At 36.0% G+C, this 15450-nt stretch overlaps 2 protein-coding genes across 2 annotated transcripts; one reads left to right on the top strand and one right to left on the bottom strand.

The window, feature by feature from the left end:
• Positions 1 to 441: 441 nt before the first annotated feature.
• LOC130463556 (uncharacterized) lies at positions 442 to 4840 on the top strand. Its single transcript, XM_056832720.1, has 3 exons — positions 442 to 1083; positions 1635 to 4590; positions 4632 to 4840. Exons 1-3 carry the CDS (start codon positions 442 to 444, stop codon positions 4838 to 4840), a joined length of 3807 nt encoding a protein of 1268 aa, XP_056688698.1.
• A 9325-nt stretch (positions 4841 to 14165) lies between these two features.
• LOC110788857 (uncharacterized) lies at positions 14166 to 15197 on the bottom strand. The gene has a single exon (XM_021993493.1). It carries the CDS (start codon positions 15195 to 15197, stop codon positions 14166 to 14168), a length of 1032 nt encoding a protein of 343 aa, XP_021849185.1.
• Between the last annotated feature and the right edge of the window lie 253 nt (positions 15198 to 15450).

Raw genomic sequence — 15450 nt, 5'->3', positions numbered from 1 at the left:
TCCAACAGGAACTTCGGACCCAAATCAACGATAGCAGTGGGTCCTCGACATTTATACAGCCCGAAAAATTGGGAATTCTCACCACCAGTCCACGGCCCGGTGTTACAAAGACAACCTCTTCCACCACTGCCAAGAGGGGTACCAATAATGCCCTTACGGTTCGAAACACTAGGTCAAGACATGGGGCACCACGAACGCCTTACAGCAATGTACATGTCAGGGGAGGAGGCGGTGGGTCTTCAGATTCAGGGCCGTTATTGGAACCCACCCCTTGCCCAGCGCCAGATATTCACATATCTAACACCGATTCGATTGGAGGACATCCCCAAGCTAGGAGCTCCACAATTCTGGAAGGATTGGGAGAGTTATCTGATCAAACAGCCAGCTAATTTGCAAGGTTTGTTTAAGGTTAACTCATCTTTATCTAAACCCGATTTACAAATGAAAATTTGCATGTGGAATGTGAGGGGGGCGAATAGAAACTTGTTTTTACCTCATGCAAAGGAAGTTGTTTTTAATCAAAACCCGGATATTTTCATTTTTTTAGAAACTAAGGCTGATGGTTCCAGGGCAAGGGAAACAATGATAAGTTTAAAATTTTCGGATTTTAGGGTGGTTAGACCAGTTGGAACAAGAGGGGGAATTTGGTTGTTTTGGAAAAAAACTGTTGATTTGGTTCTTTTTGATGCTGAAAACACATATTTTCACTCTCTCTTTCATTTTAAAAATCTGGGAAAAGAGGGCCTTGTCACCGCCATGCATGCACCAAGTTCTTCTCGTGAAAAATCCAATCACTGGAATTCTCTCCAATCCAACTTACCTCCTAAGAATACTCCTTGGCTTGTGGTGGGAGATATGAACGAAATTACCAGCCAATCTGAAAAACAGGGAGGAAGACCCTTTCGTGTCAATCAAGGAAAGGAAATGGTCAATTTTATGGACGAAGCTGGTTTAGTAGATTTGGGGTTCAGTGGTTGTCCTTTTACTTGGACTAACGCCAGAGATGCGCATCATCTCATTCAGGAAAGGCTAGATCGTGCGTTAGCCAACTCTCCTTGGATGGAAGCTTATCCTCATACTAAGGTTCATCACTTACCTCGTACCTTCTCTGATCATTCGCCTATTTTAATTACTTTATCTAATATTACTGCTACTGGGCCATTTCCTTTCAGATGTAAGGAAGTCTGGTTAACTCACCCAGATTTTACTAATTACTTTATTAGTAATTGGAACTTTCCTCACAATTCTTTTTTACAAGGAAGAAACGAATTTCTTAATTCTATCCCTATGTGGAATCATAATATATTCGGAAATTTAAAAAACCAAAAGAAAAACCTTCTAGCGAGAATTGATGGAATTCAGATTGCTTTAAGTAGGTATTACTCACAGTATTTAATCAATTTGGAAAAAATACTCATACAACAATTAAATGATATTCTAAATAAGGAGCGGTTGATTTGGGCTCAAAAATCTGGCATGAATTGGAGAAAATATGGGGATTTTAATACTAAGTATTTTCATATGATAGCTAATATTAAAAAATCAAGAGGGAAAATTCAAGCTTTAAAAAACAGTAATGATGTTTGGATTACGATCAAAATCAATTGAAAAATATAGCTACTACTTATTTTCAGAATCTGTTTACCACGACTCGTTTGTATGGCAATCTAAATTGTGATACTCATAGTAATTTGGCCGTTAATGTGGAGGAATTTGACATGTTGAATTCTCCTGTTTCTATAGATGAAGTTCGTAACAATCTTTTTGCAATGGATCCTATAAAGGCTCCAGGCCCTGATGGGATCCAACCAATCTTTTTTCAAAAGCATTGGGTTCAACTAGGAACTATTATTTTTGATTTTTGCAATGATTGTTTTCTTAATGGTACAATTCCGGAAGATATTAATCAGTCTTATATTACCCTTATTCCTAAAAATCCATGCCCCGCTACCATTGCGGAGTTTAGACCGATAGGATTATGTAATACTATTTACAAGCTTGTCACTAAAATTATTTCTTCTAGACTAAAAAATATTTTAGGTCGTATTATAAGTCCGTTCCAATCTAGTTTCATTCATGGTCGGGGTATAGAGGATAATGTTATCCTTGTTAAAGAAATGGCTCATCATTTCCATAAGGTTAAAAAAAGAAATAAGATTATGGCTTTGAAATTAGACATCACCAAGGCTTATGATAGTATTGAATGGGATTTTGTTAGAGAAACTCTTCTATTCTTTAACTTCCCTCCAAATCTGATTAGCCTCATTATGTCTTGCATTTCAACTCCTTCCATCTCTATTCTGTGGAATGGAGAAATCTGTAATGCTTTCAAACCATCTAGGGGAATTCGTCAGGGTGATCCTCTTTCCTCTTACATTTTTGTGTTATGTCTTGATAGATTATCTACTATCATTGAGCAAAAGGTTAACTCCCATAGTTGGAGCCCCATTGCTATTACTAGAAACATAAAAATTTCACATGTTTTTTACGCCGATGATGTGTTCCTGTTTAGTACAGCTAACAAAGAATCTTTAAGTAATATTATGGATGCTTTAACTTACTTTGGAGAAAAGTCTGGATTAAAAATTAGCATGACTAAGTCAACTCTTATTTTCCCTTCCAATCTTCATCATTCTATCAGAAAGGATATTGCTGGAGATTTTGGTTTCAAAATTTCTTCATCTTTTGGGAAATATCTAGGTGTTGACATTCGACCTAATAAGTTGAAAATTTCTAATTATTTAGGTCTCTTAGATAAATCAATGGATAGGGTGAGGGGTTGGCAAGCTAAGCTACTAAATATGGCAGGGAGATGTACCCTAATTAAATCTGTGCTAAATTCCTATCCTCTTTATGCTATGCAAACTAATATTCTTCCTGCTTCCATCACCCATGCCTTGGAAAAATGTTTTAGGAAATTTTTATGGAATAAGGTAGAAAAAAGTAGGTATATGTCTAGGCTTTCTTGGGACAAGATTACAAGACCAATCAATGAGGGTGGGCTGGGAATTAGGAGATTTAAGGAATGGAACCTTGCTTTTATGGCCAAATTGGGTTGGGCGGTTTTAACCAACCCAGATAAATTGTGGGTGAAAGTTTTAAAAGAAAAATATCTCAAACATGCAAACCTGTTCAATTGTGTTCCAAATAACAATCAATCTCCGTTATGGAGAGACATTCTAAAAGGTCGTTCTATTCTTGAAAAAGGTATCATTATTGGTATTGGGAATGGTGACTCTACCTCTCTTTGGTATCATCATTGGATTGGCACTCAACCATTGTATAAAACTGAAGGAGTTACAATTCCTGATTCTAAGGCTCACTGGTTGGTTAGCCATATTATTCGAAATAAAACTTGGCATCTTAATGATATTGAGCATCTCATCCCATCCCACATCAAATCCTTAATCCTTTCCTATCCTCTTTCTAATAACTGTAAGGAGTTAGATTTTATAAGATGGATTTATTCTAAAAATGGTTGCTTTAACATCAAGTCAGCTTATCATTGCCAATTCAGTACCATTCATTGCCCTACTTTAAATAATGTTTCTTGGCGCAAAATTTGGAAAATTCCAGGACCTTATAAATACAAAATGCTTCTTTGGAACTGTGCCCATCAGATTTTACCTGTAGCAGAGAGCTTACATCAGTTTTTACCTCAAATCTCTCCTACTTGCTCCAGATGCCGTTTAAATTCTGAAAATCATTTGCATCTGTTTAGGGATTGCCCCCAATCCAGTATTTTATGGACTTATATTTTTCAACGCGTTTGGTCTAACTCTAAGTTTGATTTTTATACTTTTTACAATTCTAATTGGAGTGCATGGATCACTTTTAACCTAAATAATTCAATTAAATGGAAAAGTTTGTTTATAACAGCTATATGGAAGATTTGGTTATCCAGGAATAGGGTGGTTTTTGACCTCAAAATGAAATCTGCATTTTCGCTTTATAATGATTTTTATGTAGATTGGACTTCTGCTAACAATTGTTCACATGGTAAGGAGTTAGGTGCAAATCAGGTTCCAGGATTGACTAAGAAAACTTGGTTTCCTCCAAAAGATGGAGTGATGAAGTTAAATGTGGATGATGCTTGGAAGTCAAATGCAGTGGCAGGAGGTGGAGGAGTCTTCAGAAGGTCAACAGGCTCGTGGTTTGTTGGATTCTCCAGTAAATTCACAGTTAGCTCTCCTCTTGCTGCAGAGCTTTATGCCTTAAGAGAAGGACTAATTATTGCTAGAGATTTCAAGTTTGAGAAGTTGGAGATAGAAACGGATGCTTTAAACCTCAAAGTGCTTTTGGGAAAGATTAAGGAACAAGATCATCATGAGCTGGGTCCTATTTTGAGGGAGGTTGCCAACCTTCTCAATCAGTCTTGGGTGGGAAATCTCACTCACATTCCGAAATTTTGCAACAAAGTGGCTCATTCTCTAGCTGCCCATTCTCTCATCATGGCAGTAGGAAGCAAACTGCATTACATTATCCCTTCCTGTGCAAAAAGTGATTATGAAGCTGATTTTGAAAACGCAAATCCAGAATATGTTGAAACAATTAGAAGAAAGGCAAGGGATGAAGCAAACTCAATTGTGGGTGCTAATCCTTCAATTGATAATGCAGTCACTTTAAATCAGGGGGGACATCAGGGGGAGCGGCGCAGCTGGTGTTTGGTTCAATTGTTACTGACATCAAGGAAGCCAGAGACAAGTTGAAAAATGTTGATAACAGGAATCAAGATAAGGGTAAAGGGACAGCTTTCACTCCTTTTGTTGTTGGTGGTTCAACAATGGATACTGCTATTGAAATTGTTGAAGTAGAGGAAGGGGAGATTACCAACAACTGAAGTGTGTATTTTTCAGCAGGATGATCAAGCTTTTTGGTGGAAGATTTTGTAGATCATATGGTGATTCATGCTTCCTTTGCTTGATGCTTCTTTACTACAACTTTGTGTTATTAATTTTCGTAAGACTACCAAGGCTATGGTTTGTTAAGTTTTTATGCCCCTTTTTGGCAAGTTTTTGGTTCTTTGGGGGTTGCTCCAATCATGGAGGTGAAGCCTTATTTTATTTGCAACTTTGATAGTTTTACCCTTGCTATGCAGGGGTTTTCCCTATGTACATTTTAGTATGTGATTAATATAATGTCGTCGGCTTGAGTAAAAAAAGATAATAATTAAATACAAACTTTTCTATAAGGCGTTGGTATCATATAAGTTAAGCAATGGAACCAATTAGTTAAGCACTTGAACTAATTAGTTAAGCACTGAAACCAATTAGTTAAGCAAAGGAATTAATTAGTTAAGCAATTGAATCAATTAATTAAGAAATTGAACCAATTAGTTAAGCAACAAAAGTGGTCTTTCCGATAAGGCGGTCTTACACAAAAGTTGCCGATAATTAAATATTTGTTTATCGTTAAAGTTTCATGAGATCAAACTTTAAGTATAGTCATTTCATCCAATTACATTTATGATTCATCTCCTTAGAGTACCCATAAAGGCCATAGTTAGAACTACTTTAGGTTCTCATAGACTAATCAAGGAAAATTATCCATATTTCCCACCAATTAGCGGCTGCTATTGATGAGCTTAAGACACACAGGTAACAACGTAACATGATGCCTACTTACTAAAAGTTGGTAGCATTTAAAAAACAATGTAACATGACAAATTGACAACTACTCGAGTATTCGTTTTGAAATATATTTTCAAATTATCAAATTTTTCTAATTTTTTCAAATGTATAATGAGAGATATTAATGGTTAAAATAGTGCATTGACAAGCGTGAAATATAAGATGGTGCAATTATAAAAAAAATGGAGGAAGTATCATACAAAAAATGAGCCGTATGCAAATACAATTGAGTACGGAGTACTATTTTAATTTCAAAATTATTATTTTATAAGTTTGACCTTATATTAACCCTGTTCAATAAAATTTATCCAATAAAACTTCTATTAACTTGACCTTAACTCTCTGCCCATTGAACTATCCTATACAATAACTAAATCTAATGGAGTAATGGTGCCTTGTCTTTGGTAATTGGTACACCTAAAGTTACTTCCGGTGGCTTGTGCTCATACATAGCTTTGAGCAAGTGAGAAATAAAAGTAGTCGTGGTTGTACGGTGAAAACCCGAAAACCCTGCAACTCCACGACAAATTAAGGCATTAAGCCTAGCTTAAACACAGATAAATTAAATTAACGTTGGACCACATTAGCTAGTCTAAGCTACCTGTGCTGTATCATTATAGCATGAATTCATATAATTAGGAATAGATTATGACTATAATGTGACTGCTAAATCCATAATTGTACTCCTTCATCATGTATAATATATACTCCTTATATCATTAGACTGACAAAGTAAGATATATATACACCATAATAATACTATAAACATGCACCAAAATAAATGGTCCCCTTCCATGGCACAAGGTATTCCTTTGGTATTAGCTGCCTTAATATGGGTACTCTAAATATCAACTTTTTTTTATCTGAAGTTGGTGTACAATAAATATTGTAAATCGGAGTAAAAATTAAGTCAAAATGTTTAAAAGTTGCCCCGGTATAATGTGAAAGTTATCTATTTTTTAGTCATAAAAATTTTCAATTTAGTAAAAATTATCCCCTTCAAAATCACTAATAGTGTACTAAATATGTAACTATTTACCCAAAATTGGGTAAAAGATATCCCGATGTACAATAAATTTATTGTACACCTCGGCCTAGTGCGTGCAACCTTTTGATTAAATATGATGCACAACTTATGGTGCGTTTATTCATCTGATTTTCACTTATTTTTCTGAATTTATAAAAACTTATTATAGTTATAAATTATAATTGTGCAACTCCTACTTTTCATGAACTTATCTTAGGTTCTGTTCTGTTCACCTTATTTTCACTTATTTCAGGAAAAATAAGTTCAGTTAAGTTCAGTTAAATTCAGATAAGTTCAGATAAGTTCAGATAAGATAAGTTCGGAAAAAATAAGGGTTGGCCAAGTACAATTTATAACTAAAATAAGTTTTGATAAGTTCTAATAAGTTCAGATAACTTCAGTTAAGTTCAGATAAGTTCAGATAAGATAAGTTTAGGAAAAATAAGTGTAAATCAGGTGAATAGAACGCAGCCTTATTTGGTATTATCTAAACTTATTTTATGTTGTATTAAGTCAAATAAGGATATGGAAAGGCTATTTAATTAAACTAAATCATGTTAACCATTTGATTAATCAAAAAAGTTTTTGCTTCTCAAGATTGGAATGAAATGTATACATATGACTATATGAGTTATTAATATTAGTAAAGTTTTTAACACCAATGTGTGATTAATGAAAACATGATTACTTGCTTAGTGATCTGTACACACTTCATAGGTCATGATTTCATCCAACATGTACCGTAATAAAAAGGGAATTGTAGTACCCTATATAATTGGTACCGTGGCCCCTTTGGTCCCCAAACCGTCCATTGAAATATAACATTAATTATGGTAAGTTAATTATCCCATTTCAAAGAAAAATAAATAGAAAGGCAGCCACCATTCACCAAATGTCAATTTTTTTATACCAAATTTAGTGTTGCATTTTTTCTTTAAGTAAAGGGAGTCACGAAGGCAAACCGACGAATGGTAAAGACGAGATTCGATTTCACGTCTTATATAACACCATCTTAAATTTTTATCAACTGGAGTAATTAATTAAGCTAGTATAAATAAATGTTCTTTTGAAATCTTAGGAAGGGCCGTGTCAGAATTTTTGTTATTAATATTACGAAAGAAAGAATATAAAAAGGTAACAATTGGCAATGGCATACAACCTTAGTAAATTACTGGAATGTAAAATCACGCAGGTACTTCGTAACATTTATTATGTACAAGGGCTGAGCAAAACTATCTGAAAATCCGAAAATCCAAATACCCGATTCGCATCTGATCCGATTTTTTTGGATACTCGATCCGAAATTATTTTCGGATCGGATATCCGATCCGAAATTTTCGGATAACGGATCGGATACGGATATTCGATTTTGGAAAAATCGAATATCCGATATCCGAAAAATTGTCAAATATCGAATACCGGATATCGGATATCCGACCCAATAAGATCTGAAACCTTTACTAAACTTTTAGTTTTTATTTTTAGGTTTCAAAACAAGCAAACCCTTTTGCCCTAAAACTCAAACTCTTATCCTATCTCAGTATCTCACGCGGTCCGCCGCTTCTCTCACTTTCTCTCTCTTTTAGCCTTTTAGTCTCCTTTCTCAATCTCTCGCCGGCGACTTACACTCACCGGCCGCCCACTCCCATCTATCACCGGCAGCCCACTCTCAACGTCTCAGTCTCTGGTTTCACGGCAGCGTCTCGGCCTCTCGGGGTCCATCTCTGGTTTCACGACAGCCCACTCTCAATCTCTGGTTTCACGGCTGCCCGCTCTCAAGTCTCAATCTCTGATTTCCAATCTCGTTGCAATTCACCGCTAATTTAATTGGTCTTACTCTTTTACTTTGTATTTCTTTTAGTTCATCTACTTCCCTGGTAAGCTTGGTCTTTTAATTTGGATCCACATGGGAATCGAAATATTGATATACTGATGCGTATTAGAATATTTAATTATTTATGGTTATTGCCGATTTGCTGTATTGGAGTATTGTGGTTTAAGAGTTTAAATCTTCAAAGTTCAATCGGCAAACAGTGAAACAAAGACTTGAATTCCATTTTTAAAAATTACACTTATTAAACTTGGTAATGTGTGGGTTTGTGTTAACTCATTGTCTTTTATTTTATTAATCATGGGATTTGTTAATTTATTCAATCAAAATTAAATAATTAGTAGCCTAAACTTGGTCAGTTTGATATCTGGATGAGTGAGTTATAATATGAGCAGGAAAAGAAATTAACAGGACTTTTTTCGGATATTTGATATCCGGATTATCCGATCCGAAAAAATCGGATATTCGAATATCGGATATCCGAAATTTTCGGATCAGATACGGATATCAAATATCTGAATTTTCGGATACAGATATCCGATCCGAATGTTGATTTCGGATCGGATATCCGATCCGTGCTCAGCCCTCGTAGTAGAACAAAAAAAAACAATTGTGAAAAGTTATTCACTTGTCAAAGGTGGTGGGAACTCCTCGTAGTAGAACAAAAAAAACAATGGTGAAAAGTTTAGTCAATAAAATGTAGTGCAAATAAAATATATTTCCTGTGTTTTTTTTATATGATACAGTTATTTAGGCACGTTTGTCAATACACGATTTCAAACAGTGGCGGACCCAGGATTTTGGGCCAGGGGTGGCACAAAAGTGGACAAGTATTTCGTAGTTTTAGAATATATACAAAAAAAAAAATGTTGTACGTTTTGGAATAGAGTGTAGTTACGAAGAGAGGGTAACTTGTAGCTACAAGTCGAAGATTTTTTTTACGATGTTAATTTTGTATCAATATATAGATGGTAGATCGCTCAAAGTTCAAATTAATTGAGAATTTTTTTAAAAATATTTCGCTATAAGTTCTAAAAAAAAGTAAAAGAATCATAAATATTTTTTTTAGGGATTATTATTATCATAGAATAGTAACTCATTGATTTTATTTTGTTCTGGTCGAAACAAAATTTTCTTTAAGTGTAGTCCAACTGAATATGAAGGACTGAAAAAAATGCTTTAATTTGTGTAAAAATTTAAGAAGATAAAAAAAATTAAAGATACAAACAATGAATTTATTAGAAACAATTTGAAGAATCCATCCAAAAAAACGATTAATAAAAAAAGAAAAGAAAGACAAATACAATGTGCAAATGGAGGAGAAACAAAATTGGAAAATACAAACAATGATTTGATTAGAAACGATTAAAAGAATTAGGAAAAAAAGAGACAAATAAAATGTGCAATGGAGGAGAAACAAAAATTGCATTTGAAGGGAATCGAACACCAGATTTCGCGACATCCAAGATACTCTATTTTTGATTCACTATACTGACTACTACAATAGGACCTGTTTATGAGTTTTATTCGCGAGGTTTATGTATTGTTGTTTTAATTGTTTTTATAACATTTTAAGTGTTTTTTTTCCCTTTTCCGGGGGTGGCACGTGCCCCCTGGCCCCAACGTGGGTCCGCCACTGATTTCAAACACTAATATTTTCAATTATGGATACGAAAAAATTATAAAAGGTTGATATTTAAAAACTATTTATTGAGGAGAAACTAATAAGACCCTACACGAATATATTTTTTTTAAGTAAATCACAAAACGAAGTCAAGTGAACATTTGTAAATAGTGTATGCAAAATTTAATTATGTCATACTTCCTCCGTTTTTTGATACTCGCAACGTTTGTTAGTTTCACTTGCATACCAATGCATAACTTTGATCATTTATATCTTAAATTATCTTTATGCAAAAATTATAAAAAGTTGATATTTTGAAAATACACATTGAGACGAATCTAACAAGATTTCACGTGACTATGTTTTATCTCTGATGATTAAGCTGATTTCATTCAAGTTTAAGAACAAAATAAAACAGCTTATCACAATTCTTTTCAACCAGATTTTTCTCTCTATTTCTGAATGAGATTTTAAGGTGTAGTACAATGCTTATATAGTGGTGCCCCTTTAGGGTTATTCAGCCACCATTTTACCATAGGAAAGGACAGCTAATCATTAGTGCAATTTCCTAGAAATTTCCTAAGAAAAAGACAAAATAACATAGTACTACACAAAAGGAAAAATCTGGGATCATGTGACTATTTTGTCACTGATTCTTTGCTGCAGTTTGCTTGCCTATTGGGCTGCAGCTCCAAGGATGGGCTTTATGCCATCTATACACCTTGGCTGCGCCATTACTTCTTTCAACACTCCTCCTCAAGCTGAGAGTGAAGAAGAAGATCTCACTCCCAGCTTGGTTTGTAGTGACTGATGCTGCTGAACAGGAAGTATTTTTGTAAAGATATCAGCCAGTTGCTTGTGAGTAGGAACATAAGATGGAGTAATGACACCTTCAGTCACTTTGTCTCTTATGAAATGGCAGTCAATCTCTACATGTTTAGTCTTTTCATGGTGGACAGGATTGGCTGCTATAGAGAGTGCAGCTTGATTGTCACACAACACTGATGTAGAGCCAAGGGACTTCATTCCTAGTTCCTTGAGTAACTGTTTGAGCCATAACACTTCACATACAGTCATGGCCATGGCTCGATATTCAGCTTCAGCAGTAGATCTGGCCACCACAGTTTGCTTTTTGGACTTCCAGCTTATAGGAGATGAACCAAGTAGGACACAATATCCTGTAGTGGATCTTCTTGTTGATGGACAGCCTGCCCAGTCACTGTCACAGTAGGCAGTTAATTGAGCACTGGATTTAGAGGCAAGGAGAATACCTTGATCAGTGGTATTGGACATATATCTAAGCACTTTCATAGCTGCTTGATGATGCACACAAGTGGGATTGTGCATAAATTGGCTCAACACATGGACTGTAAACGAGATATCAGGCCTGGTAAGTGTCAGATAAATCAGCTTTCCTACCAGTTTCTGATATATCTCAGGATCTGGAAGTGGTTCTCCACTGTCTGGAGTGAGCTTTAAGTGACTGTCCATAGGCAGTCTGAGTTTTCTAGAGTTAGTGGCTCCATATTCAGTTAGCAAGTCACACACATATTTCTTTTGAGAAAGAAATATTCCATGTTGAGTTCTATCAACCTCAATTCCCAAAAAGTGTCTCAATTCCCCCATGTCTTTCATATGAAACTGTGATGATAGGAATGCTTTTGCTTGATCAATAAGCTCCATGTTGTTGCTAGTAAGAATCAGATCATCAACATAGACAAGAATGCCCATGAAGTCTTCTTTCACTTCTTTGAGAAACAGGGAGTAATCACTCTTAGATTGAGTGAAACCATTTTGTAAAAGAGCAGAACTTAACTTGGCAAACCACTGTCTTGGTGCCTGTTTCAGTCCATAGAGAGATTTCAACAGTCTACACACTTTCTTAGGATTTTGATTCACATACTCCTCCTGGAATGATTCTGTAAATCTGAATCCATGCCCAAGATACCCAGGAGGAAGTTTCATATACACAGTTTCCTTCAATTCACCATGCAGAAAGGCATTTTTTACATCCATTTGATGTATATGCCAGTCCTTAATTGCAGCAACAACAAGTAGAGATCTCACAGTTGACATCTTTGCCACAAGGGCAAATGTCTCCTCATAGTCTATCCCATACCTTTGTCTATTTTCCAACACAACCAGCCTTGATTTATGTCTGTCAAATGCACCATCAGAATGATATTTTGTTCTGTATATCCACTTGGAACCAATGGCTTGTTTTCCAGGTGGGAGAACAGTTATCTCCCATGCGTTGTTGCTCTCTAAAGCATCTAGTTCTTCATTCATTGCTTCTCTCCATTGTTTCCCTTGAACTGCTTGTTTAAAGTGCTTTGAATCTGGCACTTTGGGTGTGATTATATGAGACAGAAAACAGAAAAATTGAGGTGTTGCAGGTGTTTGAGCTACCTTTTGTGCTTCTGTCACAGTGACATTTGACACTTTATAGTCAGAATGCCATGCAGGAGTTCTGTGTGTTCTAGTTGACCTTCTCTGCTCAGGTTCTTGCACACTTTCAGTTCTTTCTTCTTCAGTTTGTCTTACAGAACAATCATCATCAGTGTCTCCCCATACATATGCTTGTTCTTCTATGTTAGTCTTTTCTTTGTTCTCAGCTGATGTAGAGTGAAATATGTGATAGGGAAACACATTTTCATGGAACTTGACATCCCTTGATACAAACACTTTTCCAGTTATCAGACTGTAAAGCCTATAACCCTTTTGAGTACTAGGATATCCCAGAAATATGCATGGAACACCTCTTGCATTAAATTTGTCCTTGCTTCCATTTGGATTACTGGAGAGAGCCAAACACCCAAATGCCTTCAAGTGATTGTATTTGGGTTTGATTTTGTGTAAGGCTTCATAGGGAGTTTTGTTCTTCAAAACAACAGAAGGAAGTTTGTTGGTGATGTGTACAGCTGCAAGTACACAATCACCCCAGAAATTCAAAGGTAAACCTGCATGAAATCTTAGAGCTCTGGACATCTCAAGTATGTTCCTGTGCTTTCTCTCAGCTCTACCATTCTGTTGTGGTCTGTCCACACAGGATGTTTGGTGAATGATTCCAAGTTGAGAGAAGAAAGGCTTGCATTTCTTGTCATCAAACTCCAAAGCATTGTCTGATCTTATCACTTTCACTTTTCTGTCAAATTGAGTTCTTGCCATTCTCACAAAGGTAAAGATGGCTTCAAAAGCATCTGATTTTGCTTTGAGTAGGTGCACCCAAGTTACTCTTGTGTGATCATCAACCATGGTCAGAAAGTATCTATAGTGTTCTCTGGTGTGAACCTTATATGGCCCCCATATGTCAATGTGGACCAAGTCAAATGGTCCTTCAGCCCTTGATTCACTGTGAGTGTAGGGAATTTTTGTAAACTTGGCCAGTGGACAGCTCAAGCATATCTCACTATTATTGCTTTTCACCTTCCCTAACTCTTCTATCTTCTCTATCTTACTCATAGGAGCATGTCCAAGTCTATGATGCCACAACACTGACTCACTTAGTTTTGGCACATCACTAAGCACAGTAGGTACATTTGACAGACTAGTCACATTCATTACAGATGTTTTGTCATGTTTCTGATCAGACCAATTCAAATCTCCTCCTCTGAGTCTTCGAAGTGTCCTTTTAAGTGGTTCATTTACCAGATAGTACAATCCATTCAAACTTCTACCAATTCCCTTCACAGCCTTGCTTTTACAATCTTCAATCACACAATATCCAGAATAAAAATTTACTTTGCAATTTCCATCTTCAGCCAACTTATTTACAGACAGCAAGTTATGTTTGAAAGCTGGAACATACAATACTCTTTTCAATTCTAAGTCACTTTTGAGTTTTACATCTCCAAAATGAGAGATACTTGATGTTTCACCAGTAGGCAGATTTATTACTGGATTGTTTTTACTTTTCACAGCATTAGACAACACACTATAACTACCAGTCATATGGTTTGAGGCTCCTGAGTCTATTATCCAATCTGATGCTACAGAATCAGCAAAAAGACATGACACCATACCTGAGTAGCTGTTGTCTATCTCATCATCAGTTTATGATCCTGCTGTTTTAGAACTCTTGGATGACATAGGTAGCATTCTAAGCAAGTGTTCTATTTGCTGATGAGAAATCACTGGTGCTTCACAACTTTCACCCCCTTGAGCATTTGCAGCAATCTTGACACTACCTTGCTTCCCTTTGTTCCATTTCTGTTGTGCACTATACTGTGATTTTCCTTTTCCTTTGTATGCTCCTTTTCCAGTGGTGTTTTGCTTGCTCCTAGCATGCCAGCTAGGGTATCCAACTACACTCCAACATTTGTCACCTGTGTGACCTGGCTTTCCACAAGCTGTGCAGGTTGAATCATTTCCCTTGCTGTACATTGCCAATGTTTCTCCTTCCTCCTTGATATGACTCAGAATATCTCTCTGAGATTCTTCTTGTTGCAAATAGCTGCAAGCTGTTTCTAAAGAAGGAAGGGGAGACATCATCAACAACTGGCTTCTTTGTGGACTGTAATGATCATCCACACCATTCAAAAACTGAAAAAGTTTTTGTTCTTCTTGTTGTTGGTTCAATGCTTGCACAAAGGCATTGATCTCTGTAGTCATGGTGGTAATGGGAGGAAAGTCATTCAGGGATTCAAGTTCCTCCCATAGTCCCCTCATAACTGTATAATAGTCACTAATGGACTTACTCATTTGCTTTGTTTCATACAAGTCTCTATTTAACTTGTATTTTCTTGACCCATTTGTCAAAGAGAACCTCTGATCCAGTTGCTTCCACATCAGGGATGAATTAGTCATGAACATGATAGACTTTTTGATGTTGTCAGACACTGTTCCAATGATCCATGAAATCACAGTGTTATTACAGGTTTCCCAGTGTTCTGCTTTCACTGGATCTGTATCCTTTTTGTAAGCACCAGTTACAAATCCCAGCTTCCTTTTTGAAGCTAATGAGATCTCCATAGAACGTTTCCAGGATCTGAAGTTTGTTGATCCTTGGAGCTTTTCAATGTTAGCAAAAGCAGTTGCATCAGAAGGGTGCAAATAGAGATGGCTTGAAGGATCTATTCCTGTCATTGTTATAGCTGCTGTTTTCTTTCTGTTTGAGATTCAAAGTTAACAACTTTTTTTAAAAAAAAACTCACTGCACTGATGTATTCCTCAGTGTTTTCCTTACCAAGATTAGTTGAAAAGATAGAGATTTGTGAACCGTAGCTCTGATACCATGATGATTAAGCTGATTTCATTCAAGTTTAAGAACAAAATAAAACAGCTTATCACAATTCTTTTCAACCAGATTTTTCTCTCTATTTCTGAATGAGATTTTAAG

The sequence above is a fragment of the Spinacia oleracea genome, chromosome 6 (genome assembly GCF_020520425.1).
Source record: "Spinacia oleracea cultivar Varoflay chromosome 6, BTI_SOV_V1, whole genome shotgun sequence".
NCBI classification, from domain to species: domain Eukaryota; kingdom Viridiplantae; phylum Streptophyta; class Magnoliopsida; order Caryophyllales; family Amaranthaceae; genus Spinacia; species Spinacia oleracea.
This window is presented reverse-complemented; position numbering and strand designations above follow the sequence as displayed.

Coding starts and splice junctions, on each gene's coding strand:
- LOC130463556 (XM_056832720.1), top strand. CDS start 442: ATGAAAATTTGCATGTGGAATGTGAGGGGGGCGAATAGAAACTTGTTT. Junction 1,084..1,634: donor AAGCTTATCCTCATACTAAG/GTTCATCACTTA, acceptor ACTTATTTTCAG/AATCTGTTTACCACGACTCG. Junction 4,591..4,631: donor TGAAGCAAACTCAATTGTGG/GTGCTAATCCTT, acceptor ACTTTAAATCAG/GGGGGACATCAGGGGGAGCG.
- LOC110788857 (XM_021993493.1), bottom strand. CDS start 15,197: ATGACAGGAATAGATCCTTCAAGCCATCTCTATTTGCACCCTTCTGAT.